Here is a 24,996-nt window from a genome sequence, read left to right as displayed (position 1 = left end):
TTTTTTTATACCACTTTCCATCTCTGTACAAAAGGCATGGTCTTCAAACTATGGAAGATGGCAAAACACCAGGATAGTGAAAAGCCCTTGGGATGGGGGTAACCCTGTGGTAAAGTCTACGGACAGGTGAGACCAGGGGCGGCTGGGGATAGGCAGAGGTTAGAGCAACCCAGCCGGTCGCTGTTGTTTTTGGGCACGGGTGGAGCAGGCCATAACGAAGGATCTCATATCCACCAGAATATCCGCATCAGGAAGTCCAGTGTCTGATTAACTCCTGAATGCCCAGTTCATTTAGAGGAGTGTCCCCATTGTAGTACTCTGGAACGGGCGGATCGCGGAACATAGTCTGTTCGTGGGACACCCGCCGGGGTCATGTTCTCGGGTCTGGGCTTGTCGGACCGTGGTCTCAATACTCCATATCACGGGGGCCACAATGCGGGAGCTGGGGATGATGAGCTTGGAGTCCCTCTCCTCATTAGAGACATTGTGTTTTGCGGGACAGGGCGTCTGCTTTCTGATTCTTGGATCCCGGGCCTTGTGTGAAGTTAAACCTGTTAAAAAAACAGAGCCCACCTAGCCTGGCGAGCGTTCAACCTCTTGGCTTCTTGAATGGAGACCAAGTTCTTATGGTCCGTCCAGATTAAAAAAGGATGAGGTGCCCCCTCCAACCAGTGTCTCCACCCCTCAAGGGCCCACTTAAATGCCAAAAGCTCCCGGGTTGCCTACATTGTAGTTGCGTTCCGGTGGCGAGAACTGCTTGGATAGAAAGGCACATGGGTGCAGTTTCTTGTCCCCCTCGTGCCGCTGCGAAAGGACTACCCCTGCTCCGGTGTCTGAGGCGTCCACCTCTACCACGAAGGGACGGGTAGGATCAGGATGGACGAGGATGGGTCCGGAGGTGAAACGTCCCTTGAGTTCCCCAATGCCCTGTCAGCCTCGGGGGTCCAGCAAAAACGGTTCTGGGACTTGCGGGTTAGGGCTGTGAGGCGCTGCCACCGCACCAAAGTTGCGTATTAAACGCCTGTAAAAATGGGAAAACCCAAGGAACCGTTGGACTTGTTTGAGTGAGGCGGGACGGGGCCAATTGGTGACCACCCTCACCTTTACTGAATCTTGGGATACATGGAACTCACACTTCTCTATCTGATGTATAGTTGACTCAGGACGTGCAGGATGTGCTCCGGAAGGGTCTTGGAGAAGGTAAACAAAGAGAAACCGATTCAACATATCCCTAAGCGTGTCATTGACCTATGCTTGTAAGACTGCCGGTGAGTTCAATAATCCGAAGGGCATGATTAAATACCCGAGTGGCCACTCTGGGTGTTGAAGGCAGTCTTTGGTGGGGGTCTTAGGCATTTAGTAAGCAGTTCTTCTCCCAGTCTAGTAAGTGTCCCGTGGACCAGGAGAATTGTGGGTAATGTAGCACTAGCCAGGGGTACCGTAGGATAAGGGTGTTCTCGGGAGCAGTGATCAAAAGAAAACTTAAGAGGGAGTGGTTCACCCCAACCTGCAGTAGAATGGGCTTGGTCTGATATTCCACCTGGCCGGAGCTGATGGGGCATCCATTGAGGGCTTGAATCTGCAGAGGGACGGGACATTTCATGCAGGGGATTTGTAATTCCCTGGCGAAGTACTGGTCAATGAAATTATCCGTGGCCCTGGAGTCCACGAAGGCTTGAATGTGGTGCTGACGGTTGTCCCAATGGAGGGTTGCGGGTAGTGTCAGATGTTGACCGGGTTGCTGGGGTGTAACTGCACAGCTCGTCAGGGTCTCCCCTTGTCCTGGTGAGACCCGGCGTTTACCGTCAACTCTGGGCATGAGAAGGGAGATGGCCGAAACCTCTGCAGTAGAGGCAGCAGCCATCGCGCATGCGCCTGTCATTTTTCTGTGGGCTCAGACGTGTGCGTCATAGCTGCCTGGGCTCCTCAATGCTGGGCTCGGGAGGCTTGGGTTGCTCTGGAAACCGGGATACGGGGGTGGTGTCAAAAAGGCGTTGTCTCACATGTTCTTGGATGCAGTTGTTAATCCTGGCGGCCAGCGTTATCAGGGACTCGAGGTCCTCTCCCAGTTCCTGAGTGGCCAGTTCATCCTTGATTGAGTTAGACAGACCCTGGTGGAAAGCGGTGACAAGTGCCTCAGTATTCCACTCACTGCGGCGAGGGTGCGGAACTCAATGGCGAAGTCAGCCAGACCCTTGGCGGAGATTGAACAGTCGGCTTGCCGCTTCTCGTCCGCCGACTGGGTGGTTGAAGACTCGTCGCAGATCGGCAGTGAAGTCTAATATGGAGTTGCAGGATGGTGGCTGCTGTTCCTACACCCTCGTTGCCCACGCCAGGGCCTTGCCCGAGAGTAGAGGAGATGATGTAGGCGATCATGGCCCGATCGGTGTGGAACGAGGAGGACTGTAGCTCGAACACCAGAGAGCACTGAGTGAGGAACCTCTTGCATTCTCCTGGGTGGCCGTCATACCGCTTGGGGGCTGGGATCTTGGGTTCCCGGTGCAGGCTCCCTGGAGGAACTATGGCGACATCTTTTGCACTGGGCGATGAGACTTGGGCATTGGCTCCTACTGGGTTAGGGTTGGGCCGTGGTTGGAGGGAATGGGTAAGTGCCCAGAGGGTCTCTGATATTTGGGAGAGTTGTTCTTGCTGCCGCCCACTGTTCCTAGGCCGTCATTGAAAATAAGAATTTGTTCTTAACTGACTTGCCTAGTTAAATAATGGTAATAAATAAATGAATCCAGACCAATGTGGCAAGACATGGTAGTGATGACACCATAGGCCTTGTTGATCTCTGCACCAGACAGGATGCTCTTGCCAGCATACTTGGGGTTCAAAATGTACGCTGCGGCGTGTATGGGATTCAGGCAGAAGTCTTCATGCTTTTTGATGTATTCAGAGCTGCATTTTTCTCTGCTTGGAGCAACAGTGAAGTGGGTAGGGAAGTACGGATCTGCAAGCAGAGTCTGAACATCAGACAGGATGGCATTGTCTCCCTCAATCCGCGCAATGGCTACTGCTATAGGTTTCAGGAGTTTCAGGCTGCTTAGCACTCTCTCCCAAAATACATCATCCAGGAGGATCCTCTTGATGGGACTGTTCATATCGGCAGACTATGATATGGCCATTTCTTAGAGAGACTCCTTCCCCTCCAGGAGACTGTCAAACATGATGACAACACCACCCCAATGGGTGTTGCTGGGCAGCTTCAATGTAGATTGCTGCTATAACTTGATGACCCTTCACATACCTAACCATTTCCTTGGCTCTCTTATAGAGTGTATCCATTGTTTTCAGTGCCATGATGTCCTTGAGGAGCAGATTCAATGCATGCGCAGCACAGCCAATGGGTGTGATGTGAGGGTAGGACTCCTCCACTTTAGACCAAGCAGCCTTCATGTTCACTGCATTGTCTGTCACCAGTGCAAATACCTTCTGTGGTTCAAGGTCATTGATGACTGCCTTCAGCTCATCTGCAATGTAGAGACCAGTGTGTCTGTTGTCCCTTGTGTCTGTGCTCTTGTAGAATACTGGTTGAGGGGTGGAGATGATGTAGTTAATTATTCCATGCCCACAAACATTCGACCACCCATCAGAGATGATTGCAATACAGTCTGCTTTCTCTATGATTTGCTTGACCTTCACTTGAACTCTGTTGAACTCTGCATCCAGCAAATGAGTAGATAAAGCATGTCTGGTTGGAGGGGTGTATGCTGGGCAAAGAACATTCAGAAATCTCTTCCAATACACATTGCCTGTGAGCATCAGAGGTGAACCAGTTGCATACACAGCTCGAGCAAGACATTCATCAGCATTTCTCTGACTACGTTCCTCCCTTGAGTCAAAAAAACTTCTGATTCCAGGAGAACCATGAGCTGTTGCTACCAATAAGGTGTCTGATTCATAATTTTCACCTCGAATAGAAGTAGAGGGACTTTTGTCAGAGGTTGCTTATTGTGAGCGCTGAGGGAACTTTATGCACTTGGCCAGATGATTCTGCATCTTTGTTGCATTCTTCACATATGATTTGGCACAGTATTTGCAAATGTACAAAGCTTTTCCATCTACATTAGCTGCAGTGAAATGCCTCCACACATCAGATAGTGCCCGTGGCATTTTCCTGTAAAGATTTTTTTTTGTTGTAAAGAAATAACAAATACAATTCCATGTACAGATATAAAATATATTCACCCACCCAGTATTGTAATCAAAACTTACCAGAAAGCATGTAGTCCTTGGCTCAGACAGTCTGGCAGTGTGGGCTCAATAGCATCTCATTAGTGTGCAAGATCTTGAGAATCAGCTGTACATGTGATGGAATAGTGTACTGCACATCTAGTGGGGCAAGGTCAAGCTATACCAGTTGATGCACCTGTCAATTCCTCTCAGATCTCCACAAGTGCATAGGACATAGGGTTTAGGGGATGATTTTTGATTGGGCCACTTATCTTGGATGTAAAAAACATTTAGACAAAACCTTTCACAGTTAAACAATTATTTAATAGTATAGCTGCTTGGAATTGTTGAATGGATAGCATGTGCTATAATAATTTCTAGCCTTATTGTAATGTTGTATAGTAAATGCTTTGCTTTGAAATTTGTCTGCAGACTTTTGAATGGTAGACCTAGTGTAAAAATCACACTCTGTGTTACATACACTATATATACAAAAGTATGTGGACACCCCTTCAAATTAGTTGATTCGGCTATTTCAGCCACACCCGATGCTGACAGATGTATAAAATCAAAGCACACATCCATGCAATCTCCATAGACAAACATTGTCAGTAGAATGGCCAGAAGGCCCATTCATTCTAATTCTATGGTTGGTACAGTATGCCCATATAGACTGCACTTAATAATCATGTAGTGTTTCTGGTGCATTTGGACCTTGGACCTCTCCCTCCCTCCACTGAAAGAGTGGCTGGATTACATGCTAATCCCATTATGCTGTTGGTGACATGTGAGCACAGATGAATACAGATTAGGAGCAGAGCGTCAGGTTTCATACACACCGAGGCCTAGTATGAACACACACTTGTCTGTCTCCATTAAGGAATAGCATTACCATCTCTCAGCCAGACGCAGGGGTTTTGTGACGGTACGTGTGTGTGTGTGTGATGTTGTTTCAATTAATAATGTACATTAATAACATTACAGCTATGGGATTTGGTTGAGGGTTTAAGTTTTCAATATTGCTCAATTTGATCTCCCTTTCTTAAAATGTGTTTCCCTCGTTTACCCTCAGTTCCATAGAAGTGTTTGGCGAAGATACAGGAGAGATGCCGCTCTCTTTAGCCTGGCCTGTCCATCAGCTGGCCTTGTTGTAGCCTGAACCGTGTGCCAAAGGTCTGTTTTGGGAAAGAGATGACTGATTGCTGAATGAATGTTTAACCCACCGTGCCAATGGGGATGCCAGTGTCTGTGTACATGGAGAGGTGAAGGACCTGATAGGTTAGTGTGATGGTGGGTTCACAAACACAACGAGAGAGGCGCAATATGCTGAGCAGTAGAGAGTGGAGGAAAGAGAGAGGGGGGGAAAAAGTCAGGATTGAGACTGTAGAGTAGAACAAGAATTGAGAGAGAACGTTATTGAGAGAGAAAACATAATTCGTCAGGTGTTGTGTTGTTCTTTCCTGACAAAGTGGCCAGAATTCTGATCACAGTCGTAGCAAGCTAGTGTAACACTCCATCTGGAGAGTTTGAAGAGTGGCTACCGAGTGTTATGGTGAGGAGCATGGATTCAATCAAGTTACCAGTCAGTCGGTAGGTCAGTCTTTGCTAACCAGTGTGTCAGAGAGAGCGAGACTGGGTGTGAGTAAGGAGTTCCCACAGGATTGGAACTGGTTCTATGGCAAGTTACCGTCAAAGAGAGAGCAGCGAGTTTAGAGGATTGTAACAGGCAACAGTACCGTAAGAGCAATCGTGTTTGTAGCAGAAGAGAGTGTAGTGTTTGTGTTAGTGTGGGGAAGGAGGACCAGTGAGAGTGCATGAGTTAAAAGGATGGAGAGCTGGAGTTAACTGAAACAGCAGCAAGAGGGTCTATCATTATCATCATCAGTCCACCATGGCGTCAGCTGCTCTAGAACTGATGGGCTTCTTCATGGGTCTGCTAGGCATGCTGGGTACCCTGGTGTCCACAGTGCTTCCCTACTGGCGGATATCTGCCCACATCGGGCCCAACATCGTCACTGCCGTGACCAATATGAAGGGCCTCTGGATGGAGTGTGTCTACCAGAGCACCGGAACATTCCAGTGTGAGACCTACAACTCCATGCTGGCCTTACCCTCAGACCTCCAGGCCTCCCGGGCCCTGATGGTGGTGTCCGTGGTCTTTTCCGTCCTGGCCATCGCCATCTCCACCGTGGGCATGCAGTGTACCATCTGCATGGAGGGCTCCGCGGCTAAAGGCCGAGTGGCCGGTACTGGGGGAGGCCTCTTCCTCACCGCGGGGTTCCTGGCTCTGATCCCAGTGTCGTGGACCACCCACGAGGTTGTCCAGACCTTCTACCAAGCCAACCTGCACAGCAGCCTGAAGTACGAGCTGGGGGAATGTCTGTACGTGGGGCTAGCCGCCGCCCTGCTCTCCATGCTGGGCGGGGGGCTGCTGTGTTTCTCCTGCTGTGAGAAGGTGGATGGGGGGCGCCGTGGAGGGAGAAGGCACGGCGGAGGGTACCCCTACCCAGCCCCGGGCATGGGGGTACCCACTGGGCGGGCCAGGACCAGCTCACAGACCTATAGGAACCCAACGCTACAGATGGGGGTGAACGCTGCCACCAAGGCAGCGACCCTGGCAAGGAGTCACACCAGCACTACTACCCAGTCCAGCACCCCCGCCCAGGGGGCCAAGAAAGACCAACGTCGCAACCCTGCGGTGGGCTACGATGTCACCGGGTACGTCTGATCGTGTCCAGGCCAATGTTAACATTCGCACACACATCACGCTGTCTCTTCTATACAGTATGTGGTGCAGAGAATGACGACCCCGACAACGTGCTAAGGTAACTGAATGTGTTATCTTTCACAATTAACTGATCAGGGGACTTTTAGTGCCACACTACTGTATAGGAAGACTTTTGTTCCTCACAATGGAAATCAGAGACTTGTAGTGCCTGACCATGCATACAGCACTGTAGTGACTGAACGAACTGAGAATATTTTATAGATCTTTTGGTAGATTTACTATTAAAAATGGATTTATTGCAGTAACATCTGTCTTGAGGTGATTACTCGGAAGTGTTCGCCACATCTGGAGATAAGGGGTCTTGGAAGTCAACACACACTCAGTAATCACACACAGCTAATGTATATGTGGAACCAGGTTGTAGTAACATTTCTCATTTTGGAAATGAATGGGTTTTAACATGAATTCGGTATTGTTTCCAAGAAGCCACTGTCTCTGTTTTAGTTCAATATATTATTTTCAATTGCAATGTTGTGCCAGCCTCTTCAGTAAAGGTCCACTGGGTCACCAACAACGATACTGTATCACTCAACCAAGTAGTTTTTTTAGGACACACTTTATTTTATGCCTTTTCACCCTAGAGTCGATGTCCGCGGCCACGCGGGAAATCGAAAATGGGCATAATAAAAAAAAAAATCCCCGTCAAAATCCGTCTGTTTCAGCTAGAGGTATCTGCGTGGACTGCGTGTCAAGCCAGCGCGTCCCGCCGATGTCGACCGTCTACATCTGCAGCGGAAGGTGGCCTGGACTACAGCGGTGGTTGTCCAGACCATGAGACATCTAGAAAACCAGTGTTCTAACGAAAACATATGTAGTGACTCTCACAAACACGATGGTGTTCTCCGGTTTAGCTCTTGCAACCCCCACAAGCGTCTTGGGACTCGTCTGAAGTCGGTACCACCAATCTGCCGACGTCTGTTTGTAACGTCCCAACAGTTTGTGCTGCACACTAATATGACCCCTCTATTTTTTTTTGCTCTACAAGACCCCCACAAGCCTCGTCTGAAGGTAGCCCGGTACCAGTTGAAAAACATGTATGGAAGTATATAATGGTAGCTTAATGCCCCAGAAAATGTGTTAAATATTGCAAAACAATATACGTATGTACAATCATTTCCTGATCTATCTTATATCTCAGATACAGGATAGACACTATAAAACAAATGTCCTTTTGATATTTTTTTTCTGTTTTTCCATGTATGAATCTGTTATTCAATGCATTTCTATTGGCTAATAGCAGCAAAGCCAAATTTAATGTTTCATAAAAAAATATATAAAATAAATATGTTATTATACCTAGAATTCAAAATCAAATAGCTAAATGATCCATGGTATGACCATCTTAAAGCAATTCCATTTGTTAGCTTAGTAGAACCCCCCCCCCCTAGACTCTTGTGAATTAAAATAATTGACAAATGTTCATTATCAATTACTATGTTAGCTAATCTCCTCTACATGTTCCTTTTGATTGATAATCATTCATGTGAAAGTTGAAATGCTTTCTTCTGTTTTGCAGAATGTTTCATGTGCTTTAACACTACTGATTGTTTTGTTCTTTTAAAAGTTTTTTCATATTAAGACCTGTTTACAAATAATTGCAACACTTTCTCAACAGAACTTCTATTTTCCAAAGATATTTTGCAGTCAAAATAGTAAAGAAAAAAGCAAGTGATTTAACTAAATAAAATATATTTTGATCTTCATTAGAACCGTCAGTCATTTTCAGTTTATTACAGATGAAGCCCCCGGACGGCTTATCAACCTTAATGTTATCTACTGCATCTCTGTTGTAGAGGGAACCTTATGTCCCATCCCATTCCAAAACAGATGAGCCATGAACGATGACGAAAGACAAACAAGAAGGAAAGATGGGCGCAAATAAACCCAAAAACAAGCAACAAAGACAAACTCCCCTCTCATCGATAGGTAGTTAGTTTCGGTGTTGGTGACAGGAGTGAGGTACTTGGGGAGGTTGTGATTTGACAGATGATTTGAAAACAGGTCACTTTGGCTGTTGTCCACAGGTAGACAGACAAGACCGCTGTTTCCTTGTATTGGTGGGAAAACAACGTAACTGTATGTGGGGTTTAATGACCCCTAAAACGACCTCTAAAAAGACTGCTGTAAACTCCCAACCCTGGACTTTAACCTTGATCGAGCAGTATTGTGCACGGTTTAACACACACTTCTGCTGGTGGGAAAAACAAACACAACCTAACACACATTCTCTCCATACAGTATGTATTTCAGTTTATTCCCGCTCCATTCAAACTGTGTCCCTGGGACTGGTAGTTGATCATCCCACGTAAACATTTTGTGTACAAACTTCACTTAAATCCCGGGGTGGAACACCAAGCTTATCTTTTCACTGAGTTTTAAAAATGGCCTACCAGTCAGGACTACTAGTCATATTTGTACCTTATCTGACCATTATCATTTCAACATGAGAATAAAACGGTTCCTTGCTCTGTGGAGAGAAGAATACCATGGAAAGATCGCCTCTACAACTCTCTCAAGTGGCTACTCTGCCCTCTGCAGTTCCAAAACAGGTTCCAAAGGCAGATTATGGCAAAGAGGAAAGTGAGTGCAAGCCAAAACCACTCATAATGAGCAAAGAGGTACAGGGACATCTAGTGACCCACCAGAGGAATGACACTCACTCAGAATGAGCAGTGGGGTATAGGAACATCTGGTGACCCACCAGAGGAATGACACCCACTCAGAATGAAACCCGACCAATAGTGAAAGAGAACTCACGTTGGGTTTATATAACTCCCATTTCAAACACAGCCAAAGCGATCACACATAAAAACCACAAACATCCAGGACAAAAACACAAATAAATCCACATTTGTTTTTTATTGATCTTCATACAACAAATTGCACAATGGCCAGAAATGACAAACCTCAGTCATTGAGCTGCGGAGTACCTAACACTCTCCTCCTTTGACAACATCAGTTGACTGTCTCTTATTAACGACTCAGCCCTTGTTGAGGCTGTAGTCTATAGTACTGGGGTCAGAGATCACTACATCCTCTTTTTCTCCTCCTCCCTTTTCGGTTGATGCTCAGTCGCCGCTCTTGGCCAAACTCAATCACCAGAGATGTCCATAGCAACCAGTACCCATTCACTATCCCCAGGACTCTCTGGGATGTTTCAATATTTTATACCCCATAGAGAACCTATTAAATGACTATTTCGTTCATTATTATTACTATTAAATAAGCATTCTAATTCCTAATTCTATGGTTATACCACTATGAGATATGACATAACATGGCTAATGTTAGCTGGGTTAGGGTTAAGTTTATGAGTTAGGTTAAAGGGTTAAGGTTAGGGGAAGGGTTAGCTAACATGCTAAGCAGTTGCAAAGTAGCTAAATAATTTGTAAGTAGTTGAAAAATGGCTAATTAGCTAATATGCTAAAGCTGTCCGTGATGAGATTCAAACTCGCAACCTTTGGGTTGCCAGACGTTCATGGTATACGCCCACCCTGATCTGCCACCCTCCTTTCGTTTTTGCTTTAAGTAACCATCTGTCTTATGTAACCGTACCAAACGTAACATATCACACTCATTTGAGTGTCCTGGGTTTACATTTACTATGTTACGTCTAGTCTATGAGACCAGGCTGATATATCAGACACGTAAAATTCATTTGGGTACAGCATTATAAGGCTTTGTTGAGACAATGACTTATCAATGACCCAAGCCCAGCTCATTTAATCCCTACCCTTGTGACGCTGAATTATCATAATGCTTTAGCAAATGTACATTATACCAGGGGCGTTGGTAGACACAATGCAAGTAACCTAATTTATGTCCCTCTAACTGCCCCTGCAGATCCTACAGCTATTGTAGAATCCAGGCTGCATCACATCCGGCCGTGATTGGGAGTCCCATAGGGCGGCGCACAATTGGCCGAGCGCCATCCGTGTTTGACTGGGGTAGGCCGTCATTGTAAATAAGAATTTGTTCTTAACTGACTTGCCTAGTTAAATAAAGGTTAAATATAAAAATATTGTATGCAGTAATCATGTGCCTATGAACCAGATTTACTATACTGTTAGCATTGAGGCGGTGTGCCCTAGCAGGAAGTCCACTGTGTGCAGCTCACCCTGCACTAACAAAAATAACATGAGAATATCTACCTCTGCTACGCTTCCCAGTAAAGCAATGAAAACAATCAAGCATCCCAGAATAAAAGTAGCCCACGTTAACATATGTAGCTTAAGAAACAAGGTTCATGAAATGAATAATTTGCTAGTAGCAGATTATATTCATAATCTGTCTATCTCTGAAACTCACCTAGACAATACCTTTGATGATACAGTGGTAGTAATACAATGTTATAACATTTACAGATAAGACAGACATGTCAATGGTGGAGGTGTTGCTGTTTATATTCAGAACCACATTCCTGTAAAGCTTAGAGAAGAGCTCATGTTAAATACTGTTGAAGTAATATTCAGGTTCATCTGCCTCACCTAAAGCCCATTCTGGTGGGAAGCTGCTATAGACCATCAAGTGATAAGTCAGTATCTGGATAATGTTAAATCCTGTTGAAGTAATATGGCTACAGGTTCATCTGCCTCACCTAAAGCCCATTCTGGTGGGAAGCTGCTATAGACCATCAAGTGATAAGTCAGTATCTGGATAATGTTAAATCCTGTTGAAGTAATATGGCTACAGGTTCATCTGCCTCAACTAAAGCCCATTCTGGTGGGAAGCTGCTATAGACCACCAAGTGCTAACAGTCAGTATCTGGATAATATGTGTGAAATGCTTGATAATGTATGTGATAGCAACAGAGAGGTATATTTTCTGGGTGATTTAAATATTGACTGGCTCTCATCAAGCTGCCCACTCAAGAAAAAGTTTCAAACTGTAACCAGTGCCTGCAACCTGGTTCAGGTTATCAGTCAACCTACCAAGGTAGTTACAAACAGCACAGGAATGAAATCATCAACATGTATTGATCACATCTTTACTAAATGCTGCAGAAATGCGCTTTAAAGCAGTATCCAAATCCATCGGATGTAGTGATCACAATATAGTAGCCATATCTAGGAAAACCAAAGTTCCAAAGGCTGGGCCTAATATAGTGTATTAGAGGTCATTCAAGACGTTTTGTAGTGATTCCTATGTTCTTGATGTAAATAATATTTGTAGGTCCGTGGTGCGTAATGAGGAGCAACCAGACGCTTCACTTGACACATTTATGAAATTACTTATCTCAGTTACTAATAAGCATGCACCTATTAATGAAATGACTATAAAAACTGTTACATCCCTGTGGATTTTTATGGAAAGTGGGAGACCTAGTCAGTTGTACAACTGAATGTCTTCAACTGAAATGTGTCTTCCACATTCAACCCAACCCCTCTGAATCAGAGAGGTGCGGGGGAAGGCTTCCTTAAATCGACATCCACGTCTTCGGCGCTCGGGGAACAGTGGATTAACTGCCTTGCTCAGGGACAGAAAGACAGATTTTTACCTTGTCAGCTTGGAGATTCGATCCAGCAACCTTTCGGTTACTGGCCAAATGCTCTGACCACTAAGCTGGTTGAGACGGATGAGGCAGAAGGATGAAACAAAGATAAATGACAAAGAATGATAGTAAAAAAGCTTTGGAGCACCTTCAATGACATTTTGGGGAAATTCATTGAATCAGATGGCTCATTCATCACAAAACCCACAGATATTGCCAACTACTTTAATTATATTTTCATTGGCAAGATTAGCAAATTTAGGTATGACATGCCAGCAACAAACACTGACAAGTATATCTGACCAAATTATGAAAGAATTCTGTAAAGTGAGTGTGGAAGAGGTGAAAAAATGATTGTTGTCTATCAACAATGACAAGCCACCGGGCTCAGACAACTTGTATGGAAAATGACTGAGGATAATAGCGGACAATATTGCCACTCCTATTTGCCATATTTCCAATTTAAGCCTACTACTTGAAAGTGTGTGCCCCCAAGCCCGGAGGGAAACAAAAGTAATTCCGCTATCTAAGAATAGTAAAGCCCCCTACACTGGCTCAGCCTGTTACCAACCCTTAGTAAACTTTTGCAAAAAATTGTGTTTGACCAGAAACAACGCTATTTTACTGAGTAAAGCCAGTGTGTCTATGTATGTGGACGACTCAACACTAGGAGTCATCCACAATACTAGGAGATGATTATGGACTACAGGAAAATGAGGACCGAGCACGCCCCCATTCTCATCAACGGGGCTGCAGTGGAGCAGGTTGAGAGCTTCAAGTTCCTTGGTGTCCACATTACCAACAAACTAACATGGTCCAAGCACACCAAGACAGTCATAAAGAGAGCACAACAAAACCTATTCCCCCTCAGGAGACTGAAAAGATTTGGCATGGGTCCTCAGATCCTCAAAAGGTTCTACAGCTGCACCATCGAGAGCATCCTGACTGGTTGCATCACTGTCTGGTACGGCAACTGCTTGGCCTCTGACCGCAAGGCACTACAGAGGGTAGTGCATACGGCCCAGTACATCACTGGGGCTAAGCTGCCTGCCATCCAGGACCTCTACACCAGGCGGTGTCAGAGGAAGGCCCAAAAAATGGTCAAAGAAGCCAGCCACCCTAGTCATAGATTGTTCTCTCTGCTACCGCACGACAAGCGGTACCGGAGCGCCAAGTCTAGGCCCAAGAGGCATCTAAACAGCTTCTACCCCCAAGCCATAAGACTCCTGAACATCTAATCAAATGGCTACACAGACTATTTGCATTTCCCCCCTCTTTTACGCCGCTGCTACTCTCTGTTGTTATCATCTATGCATAGTCACTTTAATAACTCTACCTACATGTACATATTACCTCAAATAACCGGTGCTCCCGCAAATAGACTCTGTACCGGTACACCCCTGTATATAGTCTCGCTATTGTTATTTTACTGCTGCTCTTTAATTACTTGTAACTTTTATTTCTTATTCTTATCCGTATTTTCTTAATCTGCGCTGTTGGTTAGGGGCTCGTAAGTAAGCATTTCACTAAGGTCTACATCTGTTTTATTCGGCGCAAATTTGATATGATTTATACACGTCAGCTACTACAGCGACTGATATGACTGCTTCACTTAACAAAGAGTTGAAGTTAGTTTCAGAGTGGGTGGCAAGTTGGGTCTAAATATTTCTAAAACTAAAAGCATTGTATATGGGACAAATCATTCACTAAACCCTAAACCTAAACTAAATCTTGTAATAAATAATGTGGAAATTGAGCAAGTTGAGGTGACTAAACTGCTTGGAGTAACCCTGGATTGTAAACTGTCCATGGTCAAAACATATTGATACAACAGTAGCTAAGGTGGGGAGAAGTCTGTCCATAATAAAGTGCTGCTCTACCTTCTTAACAGCACTATCAACAAGACAGGTCCTACAGGCCCTAGTTTTGTCGCACCTGGACTACTGTTTAGTGGTGTGGTCAGGTGCCACAAAAAGGGACCCAGGAAAATTGCAATTGGCTAAGAACAGGACAGCACGCTGGCCTTGGATGTACACAGACAGCTCACATCAGTAATATGCATGTCAATCTCTCCTGGCTCAAAGTGGAGGAGAGATTGACTTCATCACTACTTGTATTTGTGAGAGGTATTGACATTATGAATGCACGAATGTGTTGTTGTCACGTTCGTTATAGCGATGAGACCAAAGCGCAGCGTGATTTGAATGCATCTTCTTTTAATAAAGAAAGAAAACTGAAAGAACTATACAAAACGAACGTAAAGTTATATAATCATAGCGCTGACACAAGCAACTAAACATAGACATGGATAATCACCAACGAAATACTCAAGGAATATGGCTACCTAAATATGGTTCCCAATCAGAGACAACGTTAAACAGCTGCCTCTAATTGAGGACCAATCTAGGCAACCATAGACATACAAAACCCCTAGACTGGTAACAAACCCCATAAACATACAAAAACCCTAGACAGGCCAAAAACATATAAATCACCCATGTCACACCCTGACCTAACCAAAATAATAAAGAAAACAAAGAATACTAAGGTCAGGGCGTGACAGTTGTAATGTTTTTAAAATTGTATAAACTGTCTTAAATGTTCCTGTCCCAGGAAGAGTAGTGGGGATCTATAATAAATAAAAATAAAAATCCTCTACCTATCTCCGGACCCTGCCTTCGCCGCACCACACAGGCTACTGATTTACTGACTCACGTTGATGCTCTTTGGAGCTGCCAATCGCTTGAGTCCCGCTCTGTCCTGAGCCTGTGATTGTGGCTGATTGGTCAGAGTCCTTGATCTGGCCTCTCAATCCTGCTATGCCCTCCAACGAATCATCAAACATTTGTATATATATAGTGTGGCAAAAAAGTATTTAGTCAGCCACCAATTGTGCAAGTTCTCCCACTTAAAAAGATGAGAGAGGCCTGTAATTTTCATCATAGGTACACTTCAACTATGACAGACAAAATGAGAAAAAGAAATCCAGAAAATCACATTGTAGGATTTTTAATGAATTTATTTGCAAATTATGGTGGAAAATAAGTATTTGGTCAATAACAAAAGTTTATCTCAATACTTCGTTATATACCCTTTGTTGGCAATGACAGAGGTCAAATGTTTTCTGTAAGTCTTCACAAGGTTTTCACACACTGTTGCTGGTATTTTGGCCCATTCCTCCATGCAGATCTCCTCTAGAGCAGTGATGTTTTGGGGCTGTTGCTGGGCAACACGGACTTTCAACTCCCTCCAAAGATCTTCTATGGGGTTGAGATCTGGAGACTGGCTAGCCCACTCCAGGACCTTGAAATGCTTCTTACGAAGCCACTCCTTCGTTGCCCGGGCGGTGTGTTTGGGATCATTGTCATGCTGAAAGACCCAGCCACATTTCATCTTCAATGCCCTTGCTGATGGAAGGTTTTTACTCAAAATCTCACGATACATGGCCCCATTCATTCTTTCCTTTACAGGGATCAGTCGTCCTGGTCCCTTTGCAGAAAAACAGCCCCAAAGCATGATGTTTCCACCCCCATGCTTCACAGTAGGTATGGTGTTCTTTGGATGCAACTCAGCATTCTTTGTCCTCCAAACACGGCAAGTTGAGTTTTTACCAAAAAGTTATATTTTGGTTTCATCTGACCATATGACATTCTCCCAATCTTCTTCTGGATCATCCAAATGCTCTCTAGCAAACTTCAGACGGGCCTGGACATGTACTGGCTTAAGCAGGGGGACACGTCTCGCACTGCAGGATTTGAGTCCCTGGCGGCGTAGTGTGTTACTGATGGTAGGCTTTGTTACTTTGGTCCCAGCTCTCTGCAGGTCATTCACTATGTCCCCCCGTGTGGTTCTGGGATTTTTGCTCACCGTTCTTGTGATGATTTTGACCCCACGGGGCGAGATCTTGCGCGGAGCCCCAGATCACGGGAGATTATCAGTGGTCTTGTATGTCTTCCATTTCCTAATAATTGCTCCCACAGTTGATTTCTTCAAACCAAGCTGCTTACCTATTGCAGATTCAGTCTTCCCAGCCTGGTGCAGGTCTACAATTTTGTTTCTGGTGTCATTTGACAGCTCTTTGGTCTTGGCCATAGTGGAGTTTGGAGTGTGACTGTTTGAGGTTGTGGACAGGTGTCTTTTATACTGATAACAAGTTCAAACAGGTGCCATTAATACAGGTAACGAGTGGAGGACAGAGGAGCCTCCTAAAGAAGAAGTTACAGGTCTGTGAGAGCCAGAAATCTTGCTTGTTTGTAGGTGGCCAAATACTTATTTTCCACCATAATTTGCAAATGAATGAATTAAAAATCCTACAATGTGATTTTCTGGATTTCTTTTTCTCATTTTGTCTGTCATAGTTGAAGTGTACCTATGATGAAAATTACAGGCCTCTCTCATCATTTTAAGTGGGAGAACTTGCACAATTGGTGGCTGACTAAATACTTTTTTTGCCCCACTGTATACAGTTGAAGTCAGACGTTTACATACACTTAGGTTGGAGTCATTAAACTTGTTTTTCAACAACTCCACAAATTTAATAACAAACTATAGTTTTGGCAAGTCGGTTAGGACATCTACTTTGTGCATGACACAAGTAATTTTTCCAACAATTGTTTACAGACAGATTATTTTACTTATAATTCACTGTATCACAATTCCAGTGGGTCAGACGTTTACATACAAAGTTGACTGTGCCTTTAAACAGCTTGGAAAATTCCAGAAAATGATGTCATGGCTTTAGAAGCTTCGGATAGGCTAATTGACATAATTTGAGTCAATTGGAGGTGTACCTGTGGATGTATTTTAAGGCCTACCTTCAAACGCAGTGCCTCTTTGCTTGACATCATGGGGAAATCAAAAGAAATCAGCCAAGACCTCTGAAAAAAATGGTAAACCTCCACAAGTCTGGTTCATCCTTGGGAGCAATTTACAAACGCCTGAAGGTACCACGTTCATCTGTACAAACAATAGTACGCAAGTATAAACACCATGGGACCACACAGTCATCATACCGCACAGGAAGGAGACGCGTTGTCTCCTAGAGATGCACGTACTTAGGTGCGAAAAGTGCAAATCAATCCCAGAACAACAGCAGAGGACCTTGTGAAGATGCTGGAGGAAACAGGTAAAAAAGTATCTATATCCACAGTAAAACGAGTGCTATATCGACATAACCTCACAAAGGCCACTCAGCGAGGAAAAAGCCACTGCTCCAAAACCGCCATAAAAAACCCAGACTATGGTTTGCAACTGCACATGGTGACAAAGATTGTACTTTTTGGAGACATGTCCTCTGGTCTGATGAAACAAAAATAGAATGTTTGGCCATAATGACCATCGGTATGTTTGGAGGAAACAGGGGGAGGCTTGCAAGCCGAAGAACACCATCCTAACCGTGAAGCACGGGGGTGGCAGCATCATGTTGTGGGGGTGCTTTGCTGCAGGAGGGACTGGTGCACTTCACAAAATAGATGGCATCATGAGGGAGAATTATGTGGATATATTGAAACAACATCTCAAGACATCAGTCAGGAATTTGAAGCTTGGTTGCAAATGGGTCTTCTAAATAGGCAATGACCCAAAGCATACTTCCAAAGTTGTGGCAAAATGGCTTAAGGACAACAAAGTCATGGTATTGGAGTGGCCATAACAAAGCCCTGACCTCAATCCTATAGAAGATTTGTGGGCAGAACTGAAAAAGCGTGTGCGAGCAAGGAGGCCTACAAACCTGTCTCAGTTACACCAGCTCTGTCAGGAGGAATGGGCCAAAATTCACCCAACTTATTGTGGGAAGCTTGTGGAAGGCTACCCGAAGGGTTTGACCAAAATTAAACAATTTAAAGGCAATGCTACCAAATACTAATTGAGTGTATGTAAACTTCTCACCCACTGGGAATGTGATGAAAGAAATAAAATCTGAAATAAATCATTCTCTCTACTATTATTCTGACATTTTACATTCTTAAAATAAAGTGGTGATCCTAACTGACCTAAGACAGGGAATTTTTACTAGGATTAAATGTCAGGAATTGTGAAAAACTGAGTTTAAATGTTTTTGGCTCAGGTGTATGTAAATTTCCGACTTCAACTGTAGCTACCTCAATTACCTCGTACCCCTGCACATCAACTCAGTACCGGTACTCCCTGTATATAGCCACTGTTTATTTATTCCACGTATCACTATTTTTTAAATTTTAAATCTTATATTTAACTCTGCATTGTTGGAAATTGACCCATAAATAAGCATTTCACTTTTAGTCTACACAAATAAAAATGTGATTTGATCAATGACAGATTTACAGTCAGGCTGGACTTTTGATTGGTCAGTGCTTTTCCATGAGCTATGTGATTGGTCAAACTCAGTTTAAGGTCTGGGCTGAGGTAGAGATGAGTCACCTGTGGTTTTCAGTTCAGAATTCTCTGATACAGTCCGTTTTCTCCCATCACTAGGGCCATCTCTGTATAGCATTGGTATCCAGGACGTCGGTCACGGTCGACCGCAAACTTCTTTCTAGTAGACCACATAAAAGTTTTCAAAATGTATGCACTAAAAATATATATTTTGGCAATTCACAGCGTTACCATCGAGTCTGCTTAAAAATTTATGAAGTCCACAGTTCTGAAGCACAGTATGCTTTGCTTACAGGTTAGCTTCTTTCTCAAATATTACTGCAATATTTAAAAACTGCTTGATTGACATAAAATTGGACCAACCCCGTCACTATAGTGGCTACATTTGTTTTCCAAACTGTCGCTACCATAGCAACCGTCTGCAGTTAGTACATTTACATTTCCATGCTTGCCAGACCTGAAACACAATATTTTTTGTTGTTCCAATGGTAGTTGTTTTTTTTTACTACTTTTCTCCTATGAAGTTGCAGTTACATTTTTAATATGAGTGCTGGACCAAGCAGCGAGAGACCAACAACTACTTTCACAGTGAGAAATTTTTTTCACCACAACATATTCAAAATGTGTGTGACTGATTTCCCATTCAAACGTAGCTCTTGATAAGAAGGGAAATGTCGAGAGGCATTTCAAAACTGTTCACAAGAAATATGAAAGTGACTTTCCAGCTAAAAGTGAACTACGTAAGAGAAAAGTAAGAGTTGAAGTCTCAACTAGCTGCCCAACAATCGATCTTTACAAGGCCCAGCTCAAAATCAAAGGCAGCCACGATTTCATAATCCCGGGTGAGTTGCATACTAGCAAAGCACACGAAACCGTTCCAGGATGGAGAAATAGTAAAAGAGGCCTTTTTAGAGGCAACAGACTCATTGTTTGATGTGTTCAAAAATAAATCAGAAATCATTTCCACTATTAAGGATGTTCACCTATCCAGAAATACTGTGAAATGATGGGTGAGGATTTGAGGGAGCATCTTAAAAAAGACATAAATGAGTATAAATGTTCTTTTCACTTCAATTTGACGAGTCGACAGACGTGATCAACACATCTCAGTTGTGCATTTTCATCAGAATGGTGTTTGAAGATATGACTGCCAAAAAGGAACTGCTCACAATCATATCGCTGAAAGGAAAAACTCGAGGGGAGGACATTTTTGTGGCATTCAAGGACTTTTTTAATAGCAATCAGTTACCCATTTACAAACTACAGATGGAGCATCAGCCATGACTGGCTGCATCAATGGGTTTATTGCCCTTTGCAAAAGTGATGACTTTCCAGACTTCCTCAATTATCACTTCATAATCCATCAACAAGCCTTGTGTTGTAAAATGCTGAATATGAACGATGTCATGGATATCGCGCTCAAAATCGTGAATTTGATTCAGGCCAGAAGTCTGCAGATCTCTTCAGGTCTCAACTGGAAGAAAGTGAAGCTGAACACAGACCTCTTGCAACACACGGATGTAAGGTGGCTTAGTAGAGGTACATTCCTGCAGAGATTTAGGGATCTGTTATTTGAAATCAAGGAGTTTCTGGCCTCATAAGATGCCGAATATGAGCAGTTGGAAGATAAAGTGTGGCTGTTAGATTTATCTTTTTTGACCGATGTAACTTTTCGGCTGAATGAACTAAATTTAAAGCTGCAAGGAAAATACAAAAATATTGTTGATATGATTAGCTATGTGACAGCTTTTAAGCAAACATTCAAATTGCTGTCCTCACACTTGCAGCGACATGAACTGCGGAATTTCAAAAATATGTCAATATGTCAACTCGAGTCAGGGAAAGGCATCTGCACTTTGTGACTGGTCGAGACTTTGACCGACGCTTTCAAGACTTTGCGATCCTGGAACCTGTGGCAACATTTATGTGCTTTCTGTTTGGTGTGGAAGTTGATGTTGATTAAATTGCATCATTGTTTCACATGGAGACATCAGCCGTCAAGAGTGAAATTTTGACTCTGCAAAGCGACCTCTATATCAAATCGAGGGCATTGGGGGAACACTTTTGGAACCTTATCGTGGAGGAAAAATATCCAAACATGTACAAAAAGTTGCCATGTACTTGACAGCATTTTTTGGATCTATCTACCTTTGCGAGTCAGCATTTTAAGACATGAAGATCATCAAGTCAAAGTAGCGGTCCACTCTAACAGATGATCACCTGGACACCTGCTTGAGGCTAGCAATCAGTAGCTACAACCCAGACCATGCTAAGCTAGCTGATAGCATTCAGTGCAAACCATCCAATCAATAAGGTAGACCGCGTTAGGAAGCAGGGTGGAAAAAGTAGATCCTATGTAACTAAAGTCTGGGCACCCCTGCTGTACAGAGTCCAGGTCTGAGGAGGATGCCCCCTGCTGGTCAGCCAGGGTATCTTCCTCTAAGGGAAAATCATAAAAACGTGAGCAGGTAAGTGTTAGTACTCCATGACAGTTTGTAGCCTACTTACTAGGTAGTTACAGGGTAATTTAAAAACTAAAAATATTGCAACAATAATAACAATATTACACATCAATACAGGGTAATTGCTTACTGTCAGATTTCAATATGGCAAATGACTAACAGGATGATGGACAGCTGAATTCCTTTATTTCTTTGAAACATTTGACTTTATATTTTCAATAGATGACAGCCACCAACAACACAAAACATTCAACATATACACAAAATACACACACAAAAAACACAGTGATGCCAAGGTCATTAAAAATAAAACATTTAGATAAGAAAATATTGTCATTATATTTTCCGGCTCAAGCCCAGCACCCAACTCCTATCGTGTCTTTTCAAGGAATTTCAAAGACACTTCCAACACACATAGGACTTGTTCAAACGCCTCCATAACTCCTTTTCGTTCTAACTCCTTTCTAACCTCTTGGTCTATGGGAGTTGCAGTGTGAACGACCAGACACTTAGCATATATAACATCATCCCACCTTGGTGATAGAGTGCAGTGAGGAAGCCCTGGTGGTCATTACCATGGAACAGGGCCTTCTCGACCTCCATCTCTCTGCGGGACAGGGGTCGGCTGGCTGAGAAGCAATGTGGATTGACATGAGCTCTGCCCGAGCCGCCATCTTGTCCTGGATCACCTGCAGACGCTGCTGCCGCACCCCGGGGGCACACACACCCACCCCATGACCCTGTAGGGCAGAACACACAACGTGGCTGCCTGAAGCACACACACAACACAGCTGCCTACTTGACCATGTTGTTCAATGAGTCCAACCGGTAATACAGCTGGAATAATAATAGCATCCTTTTATCAGTGAGTATTGAAGTAAATAGAGTTGAGGAAAGTTACACCCTGATCTCTTCCAGTTTGGATGGATGCCTGAGTCAAATAATCAATATCAGGCCACATCACCAGGATATTTTTCATGTCTGACAACACACCCATAGTTGATCAGTCAATATCACTAACATTTTGACAATGTTGGGTTTAAATACAGGCTCTGTATTCCTTCTCAGGAGGTGTAATTGATAACCACAACCACACACATTGTCTCTATACATTAAACATCTCGTCGTTACATCCAGCAGCTGGCAAAAACAGTGGTGCAAAACTGGTTAAAAGGACATTATTACAACCTGGTTGTAGAGACATCATTTCAACCACTTTGCCCACTGTCTGGGAAGCAACAATCACCTTCTCTTCACTATTTTTACCTATTCTTCCTTCTATGCGGCTGTCCAAATGTACTGTCCCCTGGTAGTAAATGGCATAAATGATATAAATAAATAACATTCACCTTCTCAGTGTTTTAAGGCTGGTCTCTGGGGAACCACAGTTCTATCTCCAGGTCTGAGAGCCCCAACTCCCTAAGACTGGCCAGCTCCCTCCCCCCGTTCTGGTGAGCCTGGAACTGGGATATACTCCTCACCCAGGTAGCCTGCTCCCCAAAGGCTTGTACAGCGCCACAGGTGCAAAACACTTCCTCTTGGCAACACATCTGGGACAACACACGAGAGGTCTAAAAGTCTAGTCTCTCTGAATGTGGTCTGAAAGTACATAATGACATTTAGCAGTAATACTTAATAATTTAGTTATTATGCCTAGATCATTTCAGGTAAAACTCAAGAGTCAATCAGGTAAAACACGAGAGTTGAGGAATTCTTGTCTTATTCTCTGACTTTTAGACATTGCTTAATTAACGGCTTGGGTTAAGGTAAATTGACGAGTTCATGTGTCTAGACGTTGACAAATCATTGGCTGGCTGGCTGTCCTTAGGTGAACCTGTACTGGAATGCACAGCAGAATGTAGACCCTCCCCTGAGGTCAGTTCAGACATATAAGAATATGTAAATAGTGGGGCTGTTGCAACTTGCTATTGTAATGCTGTAGAAGAAAATAAACAGTTGGATGAGGTGAGTTTCTCCCTTACTATGTAAAGCACTTTGAGCTTTAAGTTGGTAAAAAAAAAAAAAAAGCGCTATAGAAATCCAAATCAAATTATTATTATTTAGTAGGAGTGTAGGCTATTGTATGTAAACTGTGTGGTTGATGCTATTGTGTGTGTGTGTGTGTGTGTGTGTGTGTGTGTGTGTGTGTGTGTGTGTGTGTGTGTGTGTGTGTGTGTGTGTGTGTGTGTGTGTGTGTGTGTGTGTGTGTGTGGAGGCTCACCTGTCTATGTTGAAGTCCGTGTCCAGCTGCTGTGTAGGAGGAGACTGTGGCGCGGTCTCTGTCCCGTTCCTCACACAAATGACAGGTCTTACTGTAAAACACACGCGCACACACACACACACACACACACACACACACACACACACACACACACACACACACACACACACACACACACACACACACACACACACAGTATATGCGTTGGTGTCATACACATTACTCTATACATTTTCATTAAATATACAACTGATTTTAGCAACCGATTTTAACGGTGCAGCTATCACTGGAGTAGCTGACGTTGGCTAGCTAACGTTAGTGCATCGCATTCCATCTACACAATGTTAGTAATGCAGGTGACAGACAGCTTTTGGCAACACGATTATATAAACACTTCATATATGCATGCATATTATACAGCAAAATGAGGGCAATAAAACCGTAGTAAATCAATGTAATGTGAGCTTGTTAGCAGAGAATGTTGTTTACCGTCGCATGTTTCCGTTTTGTTCTCCTGTAGGAGGAGTTTGGGACGCAGCGCGGGATTTTGGGAAATGTAGTGAAATTGTGCTAGCTCAATTTCACAGACTCCCAGAGGGAATGATTGTTTAATCTATAATAATAGCCTTTTAAAGGAGTTAATGGAAGAGCATTTGAGGACAGAAGCCATTCCCACATAGCTGTGCCTTAGGTTTAGTGTAGAAAGTCTACAAAGGTAGGTTGAGCCAGATCCTGAAATGTTTCAATTTGTTGCACTAAAAGGAAAAACCTTGGATCAGTTATGTATTGTCAGCATTAATAGTAATAAAATTGTAATAGCATTTAGCTGTTTAGCTGAAACCATAGACTATGTGGTTGAAACATCTCTGTTGGATCAACACTCAGATCAAATCAAATTGTACTGGTCACATACGCAAATTTAGCAGATTTATTGGGGATGTAGTGAAATGCTCGTTGATAGTTGTGAAGTGATAATTCACCTTAATGTCAAATTTTCCTTATTCATCTTATGGATACCTATAAAGTAGAAGATGAATAGGCTATATAATATTGGAGGACACCTTTTTAATACATTTTCTAGAGTTGTGAAAGAGCTCCCAGAATTTATATATTTTTTAGGAAAATATGTATTTTTTTTTAACATGTTTTCATACTCGTCAATATCTTCTACTATAGATAATATTGTCACTGTACTGATCATAAATGTACAGTAGTAATTTGGGCACCTACGCTATCCCTTCCAAAAAATATTTTTTAGGAACCACACCCTCTAGACGTCATGACAGACACCACACCCTTGCTACGTCATGACAGAGGGTGTGGTCGAAAGCCATCCTACCCTCCCCTTACACCAGCATAAACAGAATATTCCGAATGTAATAACACATTAATGTCTTTTGGGACCGGTCTTTCTTGAATTGCATTGAATACATGTTCCAAGTTAGTTGCAATATTCAGCTGTGACATATCAATTTGCCTCATAGACATCCACTACAACTTACTTTAC

General features: G+C 43.4%; 2 protein-coding genes across 2 annotated transcripts; one reads left to right on the top strand and one right to left on the bottom strand.

Moving 5' to 3' along the window:
• Positions 1–6,067: 6,067 nt before the first annotated feature.
• Positions 6,068–7,209, top strand: cldn2 (claudin 2). The gene has a single exon (XM_055942999.1). The coding sequence runs from the start codon at positions 6,068–6,070 to the stop codon at positions 6,902–6,904; it is 837 nt and encodes a 278-aa protein (XP_055798974.1). The 3' UTR covers positions 6,905–7,209.
• Positions 7,210–14,651: 7,442 nt separating this feature from the next.
• Positions 14,652–24,823, bottom strand: rbm41 (RNA binding motif protein 41). The gene is given in 8 exon segments (XM_055941335.1): positions 14,652–21,245; positions 21,802–21,915; positions 21,918–22,008; positions 22,618–22,769; positions 22,772–22,818; positions 23,490–23,580; positions 23,979–24,102; positions 24,785–24,823. Coding segments are annotated over 8 exon segments (828 nt in total). The 3' UTR covers positions 14,652–21,075.
• Between the last annotated feature and the right edge of the window lie 173 nt (positions 24,824–24,996).

The sequence above is a fragment of the Salvelinus fontinalis genome, chromosome 13 (assembly GCF_029448725.1).
Source record: "Salvelinus fontinalis isolate EN_2023a chromosome 13, ASM2944872v1, whole genome shotgun sequence".
Classification (NCBI taxonomy): Eukaryota; Metazoa; Chordata; class Actinopteri; order Salmoniformes; family Salmonidae; genus Salvelinus; species Salvelinus fontinalis.
This window is presented reverse-complemented; position numbering and strand designations above follow the sequence as displayed.

Coding starts and splice junctions, on each gene's coding strand:
- cldn2 (XM_055942999.1), top strand. CDS start 6,068: ATGGCGTCAGCTGCTCTAGAACTGATGGGCTTCTTCATGGGTCTGCTA.